Genomic DNA, 17,356 nt, shown 5'->3' on the forward strand with positions numbered 1-17,356 from the left:
AGTCAGTGAGATCCTATTTCCCAGGCTTTAGCTTAGGGTCTCATGTATCCAAGACTGAATAAATTCCCCTCCTTCCTTCTCTCTCTCTGAATCCACTCCACTTCCTCTCTATGAAGCTCCGTTTGGAGGGGAGTCCCTATCCCCCAAAAGAGTGAACCTCCTACAAGTTTTCCTTCTAGCTTGGGGGGAAAATCTACTCCATAGAAAGGCTTTTTCAAAGCCCAAGTAAGAATAACCAAAACACTGGTGACTGAACTGCAATATCCCTTTCGTTATCAAACTGTGTGCTCTTCTGTCCCATTGGGTAATGACTAGGTGGAGGCAGCAGCAAAAGGGCTCAGTCAGCAGTCCCGCAGGAGGGGCTGGGCACCTGAGAGGTCAGGGGGCAGGCCTTGTAGTCACGGCTGTGGCCTGCGCTCTGAACCCAGCTGCCCTCCCTTTGTAGGCTCCAAAGTTCATCCCAGGCCAGCTGCCCCCGCAGAGGGGAGGGGAGCGTGACGTGCCAGCCGTGCCGGTAATTCGGCCCGGACGCGGAGTCCAAGAACCGGGAACATTTTTAGCAGATTAGTGCTTTGATTAGACTGTGATTAGGAATCCAACTCCCAGATCTTTGCCCCTGCTCTCATTTGCTGGACCTGGTCAAACTCTTTAGGGACAGAACTCCAGGTACACGGGGCTGCCCTGATCTCACACACAGAAACTGCAATCAGTGGGACCTTGAACCCCGGAAAGAAACAAACAAAGACCACGGGACACGTGACTTACTGTTGCACTGGGCCACAGGCCCATGGTCAGAAGCCCTGAACCAGACCCTTCACGTTGACCAGCGGATTCTTACTTAAGTCTTTCTCACTCTCCATCTGGCTGATGAGCATCCCTCCTCCCGGTCCCTACTGCCTCCCCGAGAAGGAGGAACGAACGTGACTCTGGGACAGAGTGGGCTTGGGGTTCTTTCACAGAAAGACCCGCGGGTACAGATGTGATCATTTCCAAAGGCAGGAGCCGAAAGGGTTTCAATGTAAATACAGGTTATCTTGGCTCGACCACTCGGGCTGCCTTAGTCTGGCGGCTTCTGGGATGTGTTCGTACACGAGCACACACGAGCGCCCACACAGGCGCGCACGTCCGGCCCCAGCTCTGCCCAACCCAGGCCGGGCAGACCTTTAGGGGCAGCCCCGTCCCCCCGCTCCCAGGCCGCCGCCACCCTGCCCCCGACTTACGGCTTCTGGTTCTCATAGCTCTTCAGGCGGCCCATTTCCCCGGTGTACACTTTGTTCATGTTTTCATCGGTGTGAACCACCAGCTCGTACTGACGAATGCTGAAAGGCAGGATTGCAGAGTCGGTGAGCTGGGGCTCGCGACCCTGCACGAGCCCGGCAGAGCCGGTGTTCAGGTGAGAGAAGCCGGGGGCTGGGCGGGCCCGCCGAGGCTTTGGGGTCTACTCGAGAAGAAAGCACATGTGATGCTAAAGAGGACTTCCCACGGGCAAAAACCAAATGCGAGGAGAGGCTGAGGGCCGAGGACTTGCGGACTAAGGCGGCTTCCTTTAAAAATAAGACTAGGCTTGATGTGAAAGAAAAGGGGAAAAAAGTGTGACATTCAAGATATGGGGGCCGTTACCCCACATATTTAAGGCCAAGGCCAGCTCCCCAGTAGGTAAGTGGTCAATGGGCACGAACCGTTCTCAGAACAACTGCAGGCGATGGAGAATGATACAGAGACGATACAAAAACCCGCTCTGAAGCACAAGCAGCCCCGCCCCAAAGTTCGGCTCCCACAGGACAGTCTCCGCAGTAGTGTCTGAGGAGCTGCAGAAAGCTGGGCCCGCTGTGACCTCCTGCTCCTCACTCTCAAAAGCAGGGTCAGCACTAACTGTGGGGAAGAGAGGACCGGAGCCCCGAGGGCACCGGCCCCCTGAGCCGCCTTTCCCCTTGTTACCAGGCAGGCTCCCTTGGAAGGGGCCGGGGGAGGGAGAAGGCAGGAGAAGAACCGTGTGATGGAAGACAGGAGGGAGGCAAGGGGCTCGCAGGGTCTGGAGCCAGGAGAGCTTGGAGCTTTATCTGGGGAAAGCCCACACCAAGTGGCGTGGCCCAGATCTCCGGCGATCAACGGCAAGGCCGACATTGGAACCGAGATCTTCCCAACTGAGGGCTGCTGCCGGGGGGTGTGTGAGAGAGAGAAGGGCAGCAGACGAAGTCTGGAAACGGCCTCCAAACCCGAGGCTATTCTACAGGAGGAGCTGGCGGGAGCAGCGCTGCCTGGGGGAGGAGCCCCGCCAGGATCAGACATTCCCCCTTCACTGCCTGGCCCTCCCAGGGAAAGGGCAGGGGCAGCAGCCCGGAGGGCCTCCTCCCCCGTCCCAGGCTCTCTGCTCAGGGGCTCTCCAAAACTTCCATGTGCGAGTAATTGCTTCAGAGGGTCATTCGAGGCCAGGCCTTAGTCACGGCCTACTTAGATTTCAACACAGTCTCTCACTCTACCTGGATTTCAAAACAGTTTTGTCCTCATGGACCTCAAGAGAGCCCGGCTGCCTGCAAGGGGGAGATAGACGGGGAACTGCCGGTCCGGGGACTGACGGATTCAGCTAACATGGTGGGGGGCCCTGGGCCAGCCATATTGTCACTAATGATGAAATGCGCATTCACAGCTCAGGAGACACAACCACACGACGTTTAAAAAACCCCCAGAACCTGCAGAAGCTAGGAAGAGTGGCCCCAAACTAAAGAGGTTTAACAGGGTCAGCCCGGACATCCTGTACACAGAGCTGAAAAAAAAATCCGGGCAGCTGGGTGGCACAGTGGATAGAGCGCCGGCCATAAAGTCAGGGGGACCTGAGTGCAAATCTAGCCTCTGACACTTAACACTTCCTGGCTGTGTGACCCTGGGCCAGTTGCTTAACCCCAACTGCCTCGGCCAAAAAAAAAAAAAAATTTCACAGCATAAACAAAGGTTGGAGGCAAAACTCTGGCTTTCCTGTATGTGGTTCATGTCAAAACAAGGTCAAAGGCCATTACGCCCTCTTGGGTCTTATGACGGCATCCTTACTCAATGTGAGGAGGACCAGGGTTCAGCGGGACCGTGGGATTATGGGATCAGGCGATGGTGGGATCATGAGACTGTGGGATCAGGCTGTGGTGGGATCCATCATAGGCTCATGGGACCCTCTTGTCTAGAAGCTGACAGGGCTCTGTACTCTGCACTGGCCAGAGCCCTTCTGGAGTGCGGTATTTGGTTCTGGGAGCTCCATCTGGAGAACTAACGCCAGAACGTCCCAGCAGAGGGCGATCAGAAAGGGGGGAGCCCAGTGTCAGCGAGGGGCAGCGAAGCACCGGGACGTGGCAGAGGCAGGCAGGACCGCTTGGCAATGGGAGGGCAGATTCTCCTGCCCTGGAGAAGCAGGGACTGGGCTAGATTCCATGAAGCCCTTTCATTCTAGGGTTTCCCAGGAGCGATCTGCTCCTGCCCCGGGGATGACCTGCTCAAGGACAAGTGGCCCGAGAAAAGGATCTGGTTTTCTTTAAGGGCTTTGAACTGTTCAGGCTGGGGATAGTTTGAGAATATAGGCCATTGTAAATAAAAAGCTATAATAATAAAAACAATTTAAAAAAAGATTACAGACCAGTGTGGGAGGGAACAAAAACGTGTCTCCCCAGGCACTCTCAGGCCTTCTCTAGGTCCCAGTCTCATCCCATCAGAGTCTTTCCTGCCAGATAGCGGACTGAGCAGAACCACGGAGCCCAGAGAATCCCAAAGCAGAGCCAGGCAGTCTCGGTGCTGACCAATGGCCCCTGCAGCCGGGGCCTGGCACTGTGCCACAAAAGATGAAAGGAGAACCCACTTCCCAGGGGCTGCCCTGGGCTACCTTGCTGTCCCAATTGTCCCGGCCCCTCTTGCCGTCCCATCCTGCCGTCCCATCCTGTGGCTACTCCCCAGGCCCTGCCATCTTGTGCCCACACCTACCTGGACTCCTCACCAGTAGCTTCCACTCCAAAATGTTCACAAACGGCCGGCCAGAACTGCTCTCTCCAGGTGATAAAGTCTTCCTCCAAGCTGTGGAAAAGCCAAAGAATAAGCCATAGAGAAGAGAAAAAGGTCACTGCCAAGGAAAGAGAGGAGAAAGACAAGGGAGGGAGGAGGGAAGTGGGAAGGAATGGAGAGAAAAGGAAGAAAGGAGAGAGTATGAGAGGAAGGGGGAGGGAGGGGGCGAGAGAAGGAGAGGGGCCTGGGGGCTGCCAGGCTCTGTTCCACAAAGACACCAAACTAAGGACAGCAGGTCAGAGGGCTGTAGGAAGCCACATTTACTTTCGTTTTTTTAACAGAACAACAAAATAATCCGAGGCAGTGACACCAAAAACCAAAGGAGACAAAAACATGGAGGGCTTTCGTCTCGGCGGCCCAAAGAGCGCTGCCCAGGGTGGGGGTTACTTCTCAGTTCTCGGTCTGCTCAGATAAAAGAGGCGGCCGGTGGCTGTGGTCAGGCCTCCACTGAACTCTCCCGTTAGACTCTCTGGCTCTCGGGAGGCCAAGGAGAAGGGAGAGGGAGAAGGGGAAGCCCTTAGGAGGAGGAGACCACCCTGAAGCAGACAAGAGACCCTGAAGTATGAGGCCAGCAGCGGAGCTAGCGGCCCACCCTCACTCGGCCAGGCCCAGACCAGAGGCCTTCCCGGGGCTCACTCACTTCCCATCATCGTCTCCCAGGCCGAGTTCAAATATCCGCTGAGCCCCCAGCTGCTCCAGTCTGTTGTCCACATATTTCCCCATCGCGTTGAAGTGTTCATAGGTCTTGTTCCCAAGACCGAACACCTGCAGAAAGAAAAGGAGCAATAATACTTCATCCTGCCGCCATCTTGGTTTTGTGGGAAAAGATGGATGGGGGCTAAGGATGGACTTCAACTAGTAGAGCTCAGGCCCTTTCCAATCTGAACCTCCATGATTAGCTTCTTGGCTATTACCTAATATATCTGAACTGATAAGACCAGGCCATCAGGTCAGTGTGAAACTTAGTGAGGAGGAAATGAATCACCATGGAGATCACTTTTGGTCCTACCCAACTTGACTAGCAATTCAGAGTTGAAGGCAGGACCGTGACACACCCTTTGCTTCCCAGGAGCCCCTGGATCAGAACAGAGAAAAGGAGGCTCCCATTCTGTTTGCCCTCCAACTGTTTCCACAGTAACTGAAGAGTAGGCTTCCTTCGGCTTGAAGCCCAGCCCCCTAGCAGTGCTCCTCCTCCTGCAGGTCTCATGACCCAGGGAACCCCTCTTCTCTCAGGACCTCAGAATCTGTGAGCCGATAGGATTCCCGGGTCCTCCCTCCCCAAGACACCAACACTAGGGGTCTGTACCAGCTGGAGTGAAACCTTGCACAACTTTGACTTGCTCCCCCCATGACCTGAGAGGCTTCTTTTTGCCTTCAATTCAAAATGGACCATGTTCTAAAATACAATCCAAGGGAGCTGCAGGAGAGGCTGCTCCAGGTGCCTGCTGAAGCTCCCCAAGATCAAGAGCCTGCTGTAAACCAACTTCTCATTGGCCTTTTCTTCCTCCCCCTCCCCCCGGCCTCTAGGATGTCCCTCTCACCTATGGTAGGTGACCCCCCCCAGGAGGAAGCAGAGAAGGTACCACTCAGCTCCCTTCCAGGCGCTGGCCTAGCTACAGACTCTGGGAAAGCCCTTTCTGCCAACACCAAGGACAAGGGAATGAGGAGCAATTACCTTCCAAACAATGAAGGACTCTGGCATCCCAGACCAGCTGTGGTGGAACAACAAGGCCCAGTAACCTACGCCTGGCACACAGAGCCAAGGGCCCTCAGAGCCAGCCCAAAAGCCCTTGGGGAATCATGGGAATGAAGGGATGGACAACTCACCGCAAATTTGACTCCAGAGAGATCCACATCTGTCTCTTGCAGCCAGTCATAGAAGTCCTGAGCATTGTCTGTGGGGTCTCCCTCGCCATAGGTGGCCATGCAGAACACGGCCAGGGAGTTCTCTATTTCTGGAAGACTGCTCAAATCCGCCTAAAAAAGGAAGAAGAGTCAGGGCCAGGAGGAAAGCACAGCTCTCGCCCGGTCCACCCCCCTGTCGACTGAGAGATGAAAGAGACATGTAGTGCGAACCGCAACGTCTACATCCAAATGAGTGACGCCCCTCAAAGCAGTCTCCTCAGAAGGCCAGACCCTCACTCGGACGACGCTGAGCCCTCTCCCGGAACTCCTCCCCCAGCCAGTTTTTTCATTCACACAAGAAAGCCCATTTTGAATGCAGGTTATCAGCACAGTGAGCTCAGCAGACCTGGTTCCTCCTAATGTCTGGCTCAAAATCCAAAAGACTGACTTTCAACCTGGTCAGCGCTGAGAATACCCAAGCGAGGTTCTGAGAGCAGGGATTCTGAACAAGGTCTGGGAATATGCTGTCCAGAGACAAGCGGGTCTGACTCAAAATGGAGGGAGAAAACTGCAGGTACAATGATCCAATGGGCCCCTGAGGAGAGCGATGGATGCGTGAGACCCAGGGGAGAGGGGCCTAGAAATGCAGAGGAAACTATGATGAAAGAGGCAGAAATGACACTTGTGACTTCGTAGGTTAGCAGAAGAATGATATATATGTGTATGTATATGTATGTATATACTGGCACTAAATCCAGTGATGTGGGGAGCCTAAGGGAAAGAGGCTGATAGGCTCCTGCGGGCGTGGATCCCCGAGCCTGGATGGGGGCCTGGAAAACTTCTGGGAAAAGGAACTAAAGCCTGCAGATCAGAGACAGGCCCTCTGCTATGGAAATCTATAAAGGGCAAGGAGCAAGCACAGCAGAAAACATGAGGAGGTCGCAGGAAAGAGGAAAAGCTCCTGTTTTCAGCAGAAACTGGTCAGCCCAGAGGAAGCTCTGGAGCTCAAGAGGCTAGAGGCAGGTGGCTGGTGTGACAGCGATGACAACCACCTAGAAGCTACAGCCATGACTCAGAGCACTTTCAGGGACATAAGATGCTTTTCTTGCTCTTTACTAAAAGCAAAGCACCTGATAAACTTTCTGACTTGCCTTGCTCAGAGGACAGCCAGAGTCATGAACACCCATCCTGGGAAGTCATTGGCTCCCTCAGAGCCCCAGCTCCCTATAAGCAGAAATTCTGAGAGGGTGCCAAGCTGCACTGGTGAAGGGAACTTCTTTCCCTGGGAGTTCTCTTACCCTCATAGGCCCTCTACCTGGCTAAGGGACTTTGCTCTTTCAGAAGGCTGAGGAAGCCAAAGGAACCCCACCCAGACTGTGGTGCCCTTCTCTTTAGAGCTCATGACACTTAAAGGAGAACACACCGGGCACAGTCTCAGTAGAAGCCTAGACTTAGGAAAATTAATTTAATAGTTTTCAGAAAAATTGTTCAACAAATAGAACAAAATTTTTTTATGAGAACTGCACAACTTAAACCTCATTCAGACTGTTTGTTGTCTTGGAGAGGGGGAGAAGAGGGAGAAAAATTTGGAACACAAGGCTTTGCAAAGGTGAATGTTGAAAATTATCTTTGCATATGCATTTGGAAAAATAAAATACTATTAAAACAACAACAACAAGATCCCATGATCTGAAATTAAAAAAAACAAAAAACAAAGCTTCTCAAGAGCCTTGGGAAAGGAGGGGAGGAGGGGGAAGGAGTAGGGATAGCTAGGTGAGGATAGCTGGTCCTCTATCAGCCCTGAAGTCAGGAGGACCTGAGTTCAAATCTGGCCTCACACATTTAACATTTCCTAGCTGTGTGACCCTGGGCAAGTCACTTAACTCCAAATGCCCCAGCAAAAATAAAAAATAAATAAATAGCCAGATAGATCAATTGATAGATAAATAAAAATAAAGAAGAAAGTGGAAGGTGCCCAAAAAATTTGATGTGGCTACAAGGAGAGCACTTTCAGAAACACGGTTTTGATCTGATTTGACTTTTTTTTTTAATTATTCTTTTTAGTTCCACCTCCTCCACCCATCGAGAAGACAAAAAAATGCAATCTTCATACATATGAAGTCATGTAGAACATTTCCATGTTAGCCATGTTGCCCCCCAAAAAAAAGTGTGGGGGAGGGGCAAGAAAAAGAAATAAAAACCATCTGCTTCCATTTGCACTCAGAATCCACCCATTCTCTGGAGGGGGACAGCATTTTTCACAAGGAGTTCTTTGCAATTATTGTGGCTCGTTGTTTAATCAGCGGCTAAAACTTAAGTTTCACGGTTGATCCTGTTACAATATCGCTGTTACTATTAAACTAGTCTCTTGGTTCTGCTCAATTTACTCTTCCTCATATAGGTCTTCCCGGATTTTTCTGAAACCATCCCCCTTTGCCATTTCTTATAGCACAATAGGATTCCATCACAAACATTTGCTACAACTTGTTCAGCGATTCGCCAACGAATGGAGAAGCGTCCCTTCAGTTGCCAATTCTTTGCCACTAGAAAAAATAAATGTCTGGGTACATAGGGGTCAGCTAGGTGGCTCAGCAGATAGAGCACTGGGCCTGAAGTCACAAAGGTTCACACTTTAAGTCCAGCCTCAGACACTTAATAATCATGTGAGCCTCAGTAAGTCACTTAACTCCTGATCGCCTTAATCCACTCAAGAAGGAAATGGCAAACCTAATCCACTCAAAAAGGAAATGGCAAACCACTCCAGTATCTTTGCCAAGAAAACTCCATGAACAGATCATGAAGAGTTGGATGTGGTTGAACACCCATGACTTCTTCTTCTTCTTCTTTTTTTTTTTTTGGTTCTGAATGCAATAGTTTATTAATTTTTTTTTAATTATAGCTTTTTATTTACAAGTTATATGCATGGGTAATTTTACAGCATCGACAATTGCCAAACCACAATTTTGTACCAATTTTTTCCCTTCTTCCCCCCTTCCCCTCCCTGAGATGGCAGATTGACCAATACATGTTAAATACAACATGACTTCTTTACCTTTTTCTTTGAAGTCTTGGGGAAACCCAGATTTTAAAGAAGACACATATGAAAGATAACGGGATTTTTTGTTTTTGAAGAGTGCCGTGGTTCTCTTAAGAATAGATAAGAATATTCTAGAGAGTATTATGAACTGAGGTTAGCAAAAAAGGACTAGGAACAAAAATGGGCTTTTGTGAGCATTTAGAAAGCAGAGCAGTGATCACTGTGGTTCCCATAAGAACAAGTCATATTAGATCTACCTCATTTCCGTTTCTGAAAGGATTACTAGAATATAAATCAAAAAAATTCCACAGATCCTACTTGGTTTGATTTCAGAAAAATCTAACAAAGTTGTTTATGTTATGGACAGGATCAAAAGGCAGGCAGTGAACAGTTACACAGACTTTGAACCAATTAAACAATGATATCCAAAAAATGGTCAGTAACCACACCTCCCCAGGAGAAAAATAAAGAGCAGAAAGGAGAGTATGTGGAAACATAAAAGGCATAAGTTAATGAAATTTATGGATAATATAAAACTGGTATTATAAAATGAAACACTGGCCGACAGAATAAGGATTTTAAAAGCTCTCAACAGGCTACAATTATGAGCCAAACCTAATAATTTTAAATTGAATAGGGATAAGGTCATCTTACTCCATTGCCAAGAGCTGTGGGAAAATGAAAATATATTCTCAGAGAAAGAAGACAGGAGCAGTCCTCCTTTGGTAAGGAAAAAATATTGCTGATGTCTAGTATATACTGGAACTGATATTAAAAAGGACATTTCCTTCCTTCTTCCCTTCCTCTTTCCCTTTCTTTCTTCCCCACTTGATCTTTTCTTCCTTCCTCCCTTCCTACCTCCTTCCCTTCCTTCCTCACTTCCATCTTTTCTTCCTTCCTCCCTTCCATTCTTTCTTCCTTTCTATCTCCCTCACTTCCTTCCTCTCTTCTTTACTTCTTTCCTCTCATCTTTCCTTTCTTCCTCCCTTACTTTTGGTATTTATTCAGCACCTACTGTGTGCCTAGCCCTAAGCTGGCAATAAAAATGGCTTAAGAGAGCCTCTACCTTCGAGGAATTGAGCAGCAGTAAGGAAACCACTCTGCTAGGACAATGTATTGGTGCTTGGTAGTCACGGCAGCTAAAGCCACAAGAGTGGGCTAGGCCAGGAGCACAAAGCTAAGGAAGTTAGATCTGCCTCTGGGAGCCGGTGGGAGCCTCTTCAGGTTTCTGGCCAAGGGAAGTCATATGATCAGGAATGTGTCTGGAAGTTTCATTTGACAGCGAGAGTCTTAGACTCATAATATTCAGAAATCTGAAGAAGTTATGGCAAATGAATGTGACATAATTCTATTATGCCATAAGAAGTGATGAAAGGGGGGTTTCAGTGAAAATTGGCAAGACCTGTGTGCATTGAGCAGAAGCAAGAAAACAATTTATAAATAACAGTAAATTCAAGACAAAAGCTTTGAAAGATTTCCAAACTAGAATTTGAATACAGATGAAAACAAACTTAAAAAAAATATTTTTTTTTTTGGGGGGTCTGTGTTTTCTTTCACAATATGACTAACATGGAAATACATTTTACCTGACTGCACATGAATAACCAATATCAAATTATTTGTCTTCTCATTGAGCTGGAAGGGAAAGGAAGGGGATATTGGGAATTTTTTAATTTTTAAAAATTTTTTATAAGAATGTTAAAATTTCTACATGTAGTTGAAAAAAAAAAAGATAAAAAAAAAGAACAATTTCAGAACTCCGATCAATCCTAATCACTATTCCAAAATTGATTTTGAAGAATGCTTCCAACTTCTAGGCAGAAAGGATATGGACTCCAGGTACAGAATAACAAATACATTTGGGGCATGGCCAATGGGGTGATGTTGGGGAGTCATGCATATTTGTTAAAGAGCTTCCCTTCCCCCACAATGGGGGCCCAGGCTGTTACCCCCTCCCTCCTCCATCCCCACTCTCCCAAAAAAGAGAAAACAGAAGGAATCACAATTGTAAAGTAGACAGTTTTGAAATTTACAGATTGAATTGATCATACACTAAAGAAAAATAAACTACAAAAAGAGACTCAGATTTCTTTACAATCTTCTGCTCTCCATATGTGGAAAACAGAATAAAAGCTGCCTGGCAGACCTCCTCCTATAGGCAGCTTCCCCATCCAGAGACTGCAGGACTGAGGGCAAAGAGCATGCGTGGGATTTGGAGGGGAGAGACCAGGGCTCAGACTCAGCTGTGACTCTCACAGGCCAAGGACGGGTTTGGGGCCTTCCAGCTCTCTGTCCTCTACCTCCTCCTGTACAAACTTAGGCTTGTCTCAGCCCTCCTCCCCCAACCTTACTGGGAACCTTCACGGAGACCACGCAGACCAGAGTTGATGGCTCTCCTTGGTTTCCTCCATTGTAGCCACTGGGCAAAATGCTACTCTGCTCAATTCCTGGGCCCTTTCAGCACGGAGAGTGCCAAAGCCCAGGCACCAAGGAGTGACAAGGATGCTTCCTTGGCCTTCCAGTGCAACTCTGGTCCTTTGAGCACTAAGGGGATTTGTCCTTAATGTTCTCATGAATGAGAAAGGTTGTATGCTAAAAAGGAAAAAAAAAAAAAAAAACCCACCCTTCTGTTTCTTAGTCTCACCCTCTGGAGCTCACTAAGGCCCACGGCTGTTCTCCCGAGACCTTAGCATGCAAGGCCCCCCTGTTCGTTTTCCAAAGAATCCGGTCATGGGTTAAAGACGCCCTTGAAGGCGAGGCTGTCGCTCAGCTTACCAAGTCATACTCCTCGGGGTCCGCAGCCATGCCCCGCATTCCGTAACGGTGGGCGTCTTTGGAGAGGCGGTTAGCAAATTCTTCAGCTGTGCCCGTCTGGGAGCCATAAAACACAACGATGTTCCTACCCTTTGGGAAGGCACACGAACACGTATTAGACAGAAAGCCAAGGGGACAATCCCTGACCATTAACTGGGGATTAAGCAAAGAATAATGGAGGACAGTTCAGACATTGAGGAACATCCTCTTTCCCTTCTTTCCTCGTGTTCTCCCCCAAATCACCAATGAAATGAAGTTCTCTTGTGTGAGAGAATTAAGCCACACAAAAGTAGTCAAGTATGGGAGCAAAGAACCTATCAAAAAGTCTCCAACAACAACAAAATCTCCCACCTAAATGAGTTTAACAATTATGTGGAGACTCAGACAAGAGGAAGTCGGCTAAATAAAATGGAGAAGGCCAAAAGACACAACACGAGCTCCAAACTGAGAATGAGAGCCACTGGGAAGCAAAATGTCAGCAAGCCTGTGTTTCAGGCTTCATTCTTCTGCTCCCTTCCCTCCCTATCTGCTGAAGACAGCCCCTAACAGAGACCACACTCAACCTTCCTCGAGCTTTCTCCTAGAATAGCAAATACCCAAGAAGGTCTAAATTAAAAATCGAGAAACAAAAGAAAGAAATCTTACCGTTTTCTTCATCTTCTCCACAAAGCTACTTTCTTTGACAGTTGAAGCTCTGAAAAAAGACAAATTTTAACAATAAGTATAGTATGAATTACCAAATACTCAGTTCATCCTTGTATTTGCTGTCCTTTCCTACTGGTTAGCATTGAGAGAGATAGAGTATTCAATCAGTTAATCGCTGAACATTTATTAAGCACTTACTATGTGCCAGCCATTGTGGACTAGAGATACAAAGGCAAGAGACAATGTCTGCCCTCAAGGAGTCCACAATCTAATGGGACTCTCAGAGTATCCAGAAGGAAGAACATGCTAGTCCATTGCCCATTTCTCTGACCGAACTACATCTGGACCTCCATGTTCACAACTGAACGTCACATTTAATGAAGGAGATCGACAACCTGGCCCCCATTCAGGCTGGTGGCCAGGATGGTGGGAAGACCAAGCCATTCAAGGATCAATTTAAGGAATCAGATTGAAGAAGAGGTGATTCAACCAGGGCATCAGGGCTATCGTGTGGAAGAAGATAGAAGAGGCTGGTTCTGCTTGGTTCCAGTGAGTAGATTGAAGGGCAAATTGTTGAAGTAGCACGTAGAGTCAATGTAAAGAAGAGCTTCCTCACTCCCAAAGGGAGCTAACAAAAGATGTCCAAGAGTAAAGTAGGTGCCTTTATTCTTACTAGAGAGGGGAGTCATCAGACATCCAAGGCTGGGTCCAGCCACCCATCCTGTTTCAGCCTGTTTTTCCTATAATTCAATTCAATGACAAAGATCTGAGAGAAAGATGGGTTTAGTCCCTTTAAGATTCCATGAAAAGCCCAAAAACCAAAAGTGATGCAAAAGCCCAAGTAAAACCCAACACTTTTAGGAAGAGGGAAAAGAAGGCAAGGTACAAACTCCTGTTCATAACCATGACTCAAGGGCATCAGGAAGATATTAAATTATGTTCACTAGATCCTACTGAAAAAAAAAAGGTAAATATGAAGTTTAATGAACACAAGAGTTACTTTTTTCATAGTACCACAGAATCGAAGAATCTGAATGGGCCTGGTTCTCTAACCCAATCTCCCACCCAAAGCTAGAGTTGTCTATCATATTATACATAGTTTTCTAGCTTAACCCTTCCCAAAGATCAAGGGCTCATTATCTCACAAAGCAACCCAACCCAGTTCCATTTTTCTCAAGCTTTCCCGTAAAAAAGATATTTCTTCTGCTGATCCCTAGAACTTCCCCAACCTGGTCCTACTTTTGCTTCCTGAGGCCATTCAGAAAATGATGAGCACTTCTGTAACATGACAGATGCTCTAAGAGAGAAGTCACATCTTCACCTAATTTCTCTTTTCTTCAGGTGTAAGTTCCTCTGATTCCCTTGCTGCCCAAGTCTTTCCATCATTCCCTTAATGAGACAAACTTTCAAGGCACCACCCCACCATCCTACTCTCAACACATTCCAAATTACACTCCATTTTGAAAAGTGGGGACAGAAGGTATTCCTCCTAACTCATCTGACCAGTTCACTAATAAACTAACAGAAGTGCTCTTCTTTCTGGATTTGTGAACTGCACACAGTTTACTTGAGTCCAATAGGCTCAGTTGGAGGCTCAGTCTTCAGAGTCTTTTTTTCATGAACTAATGTTTAAAGAGTATATATATTTGTAAAGCACTTAGTACAGAGCATAAGTGCTTTGTAATTGTAATTATTGTTGTTGTTAGTTTTAATCCTCCTCTTCTTATAGAAGGTTCATTTGGCATAATTTGTTCTTGGGGAAGCCACTGATATCTTGCGATCATCACTTTGTGAGTATTCACGTGGAATACCTCATCCTCAGACACCAACGCTGCAAAGTCCTACGCTGGTCCACTCACAAAGTGATTCTTTGCTGGGTCATCATAATTTCCAAATTAAAAGGGTCCAAATTAAGAAGGTTAAAATGTTGATTTCCTATAATTAAGAGAGCAGGGAAGAGATGATGCAGTAGAGACATTTGAAGGCAGTGAAGGTCAACCTTCCAACCTCTATAATCTTCAGTCCTCTGAAGCCAACAGTCCTTAAACTTTGGGATCTAGGTTTCATTAATGGGAAGGTGAATAAGAAGCTAAGACTACAGATTTGGTCTTTGAAAGGGACAGTTAAGCTCCTCTCTGTTTCCAGTCACAGAAACCTTAACCCTGACCAAAAGAAGTGTGTTTCATAAGGCAAATCGGGGGCAAAATGGCAGCCAGCTCAGCCCAAATCCATTTTCAAAGCTAGAGGGGAAAACAAAACACTACTGGTGTGCTCTGAGTCAATCGGCAGCATCATTTTCATAAACAAAGGCCTGAATGTTAATTAGTGACCTAAAATAAATTAGTTTCTCCGCTTAAAGAGAAAGAATAAAAACTAGTTATTCCTTAAACTCTCCAATTTCACATTCTCCACTGGAGCTCCCAGGGAAGGAAGTCAGAAAGAGAAAGACAAAAGTTTCCAAACTGACGGGTCCTAATCTCACATTTTTCAAATACATCTTATAAACATGAAAAAAGTAGGATACAGTCCCCAAGAGAACATGGATGCCAGTCTAGAAACTCTGACTTCATTCATAAGGGGATAATTATAGGTACACAATTAGAATCCAAGTCTCCAAAGTGAAATGCCTACATTTTTTTCAATAAGATTAGCAGCTATCAATGCTATTTTAAGGTTTTTAGATTTAAGTAACTTTACAAAAACCCCAGAGAGGAAAAGAGATGACATTACCCAGTGAGGAAACACTTACTCACTAAACTTTGCTCAACTGGATCGTATCCAGGGCATCACATGCTGCAGATCTGTGGAAGCATGATGCAAGGTCCCAGTGGCTACTTTTCTCTCATCACTGGAGATGGCAGGGGGAATTGGGACCGCTCTCCATTTTTTCCTATATGCTCATTTCTGTACTAGCTTGGGATCTTGCCAATGTCATCACAAACTGACATCCTTTCTGATGCCACCATTTCTGTGAAAGGTACAATTTCCCTGGATATCCAGGCTTGAAAGCTTGAAGGCCAGCTTTGATTTTCCCTTTTCCTCACCTCTTTATAACCATCTGGTCAGACTCCAAAAACCTGTGAATTTTTCCTTCAAAATATCCTATTTCCAGTCACCTCTTTCTTTCAATTCCCATGACTACAACCTTGGTTTATGCAGTCGGCTTCCATTCTGAATGGCTGAAATGACCTTAGGCATTTCTCCATTAGGCATTTTCTTATTTCTCCCCTTCATGGCACCAGACAATGGTGGCCTTAGTCATCTGCCAGCAGTGTCTGGATCTCAATGATTTTAAATTTAATTCAATAACGAATGAAAATGGCCCCTGTCCTCAGGCAGTTTATACACACATACACATACACACACACACACACATATGGAAGAAAAAGGAATTGCATTGATTTATGTGTATGGAAACTGCCTTTTTATCACAGCATGATTATATTAAAAGGGTCCTTTCAAATTCAAGTCAACAAGCACTTTTTAAGTACCTCCTATGTAGTAGGCACAAGAAGACAGAGCATAAGGCGTGACTAGGATCAACTGGACATTAAGCTGATGACGTCTGAAGCTGAAGAAAATGAAGCTGAGAGAGGTTCCGGGCCACACTTGGGCCAGGGTTAAGAGAGGCACCGAATGGCCACCGAGTCTTCCCTACCCTCCCCCCCCTCCCCCATTCACCTTTAACCTCCACTCAGGGCAAGACTATGGAAGTTGTACTGCTACCAAGCACCTTTTCTACCTTGATACGTTCCCAGCCCCTGGGTCTTCCAGTTCCTCAGCTCTTCTCCAGCCTCAGGTTTTATGTATTGAGGGAGGATATGAAATGGTAGCTCTTGTGATTATTACTCACCAAAGACTTCCTGGTAACCTAACCCAACACAAAATCAGTGCTCTACCTGCCATCAAGGGCAGAATTCTCCGGCATTAGAAACAGATGTACTTATAAAGAATAATATGAAAAAGGGACCCTTGAAAATTCCCCGAGTATTACATGAGACAGTCCCCTGTCTTGCTCATCCCTCATCCCAACTTTAAACAAGTAGCTCATCTTACAGTAGTCAAGGTGAAGCAAGTTCCCTGCACTCCAATAGGCCTAATTTCTGGGTTTACCCCCATCGAGCACAGGTGACATCCCGCACAGCAAAGGCCTGTCCACTTAAAACAACTTCAAGGAAAGAGAACAAAGTACTTTAAGCAAAAGATTCCTTCAGGGAGGGAATCCTAGTAAATGGAGCTTATAAATGTGACTCATCATTCCTATAAAAACACACAGGGAGAATCCTGGCAAGCAGTTCCCCCGAGTTCTTCTACCCCACAGAGCTCCGAGCAGCCCCAGGTCCATCTTTAGGGCTGAGCTCAGAAGGGTCTGCTCTACACACTTCAGCTCCAAGGATGAGCACATCATTCTTTTGGGGTCCGAGATAGCCTTATTGTGGTGACTGCCCTCCCGAGCAGAAAAGAGCCTGGCCATTCTTCTTCATCTAGTGGGATTCTTGTCTATACTCTCTCAAAGACTTTCCGTAGGCTATCTCATAAAATTAATCTGAATATCTCAGACGTGTATAATGATGATGATATTGTTGGTTCTTGTCTTTGTTGTAATTATAAGAACCCGTGATTCCACACCCCTGCTGGTGAGCAGCTTCCCCACCAATGAAGATAGACACTTTGTCTGTGACACGGTCTTAGAGAAAGTGGCTCAAGAGCACTGAGCAGTTCAGTGATTGCCCAAGATCACCCAGAGAGGAGATATCTAGGATCCAGGTCTCCTGAGCTCAAGACCAGCTCATAGTCACGATAGACAGCACGTTGTCTCTCATTGTTAGATCCAGAAGAATATGCAGAAAAAAAAAGTTCAGAAGGAACAGAGGAATAAGACAATTCCCTGTTCCCATCTTGTTAAAAATTTTATATTTCTTTGGGATGTCAATAAGTTTACAGTTTCCTGCCCAATCCCTTTTTATTCTTGTTTGT

General features: G+C 46.8%; 1 protein-coding gene across 3 annotated transcripts in view; it reads right to left on the reverse strand.

The window, feature by feature from the left end:
- The window catches only part of LOC127558660 (NADPH--cytochrome P450 reductase), an 81,960-nt gene that overhangs the window by 5,353 nt on the left and 59,251 nt on the right, over nt 1-17,356 (reverse strand). For all 3 annotated transcript variants that reach the window (XM_051991890.1, XM_051991888.1, XM_051991889.1), the window contains 6 exons: nt 12,380-12,428; nt 11,696-11,824; nt 5,866-6,015; nt 4,679-4,803; nt 3,961-4,050; nt 1,221-1,319 (listed from right to left, as the gene is read on the reverse strand). In XM_051991890.1, the coding sequence (XP_051847850.1) occupies nt 1,221-1,319; nt 3,961-4,050; nt 4,679-4,803; nt 5,866-6,015; nt 11,696-11,824; nt 12,380-12,428 (642 nt within the window). The remainder of the gene's footprint in view (nt 1-1,220; nt 1,320-3,960; nt 4,051-4,678; nt 4,804-5,865; nt 6,016-11,695; nt 11,825-12,379; nt 12,429-17,356) is intronic.

The sequence above is a fragment of the Antechinus flavipes genome, chromosome 4, assembly GCF_016432865.1.
Source record: "Antechinus flavipes isolate AdamAnt ecotype Samford, QLD, Australia chromosome 4, AdamAnt_v2, whole genome shotgun sequence".
Lineage (NCBI taxonomy): Eukaryota > Metazoa > Chordata > Mammalia > Dasyuromorphia > Dasyuridae > Antechinus > Antechinus flavipes.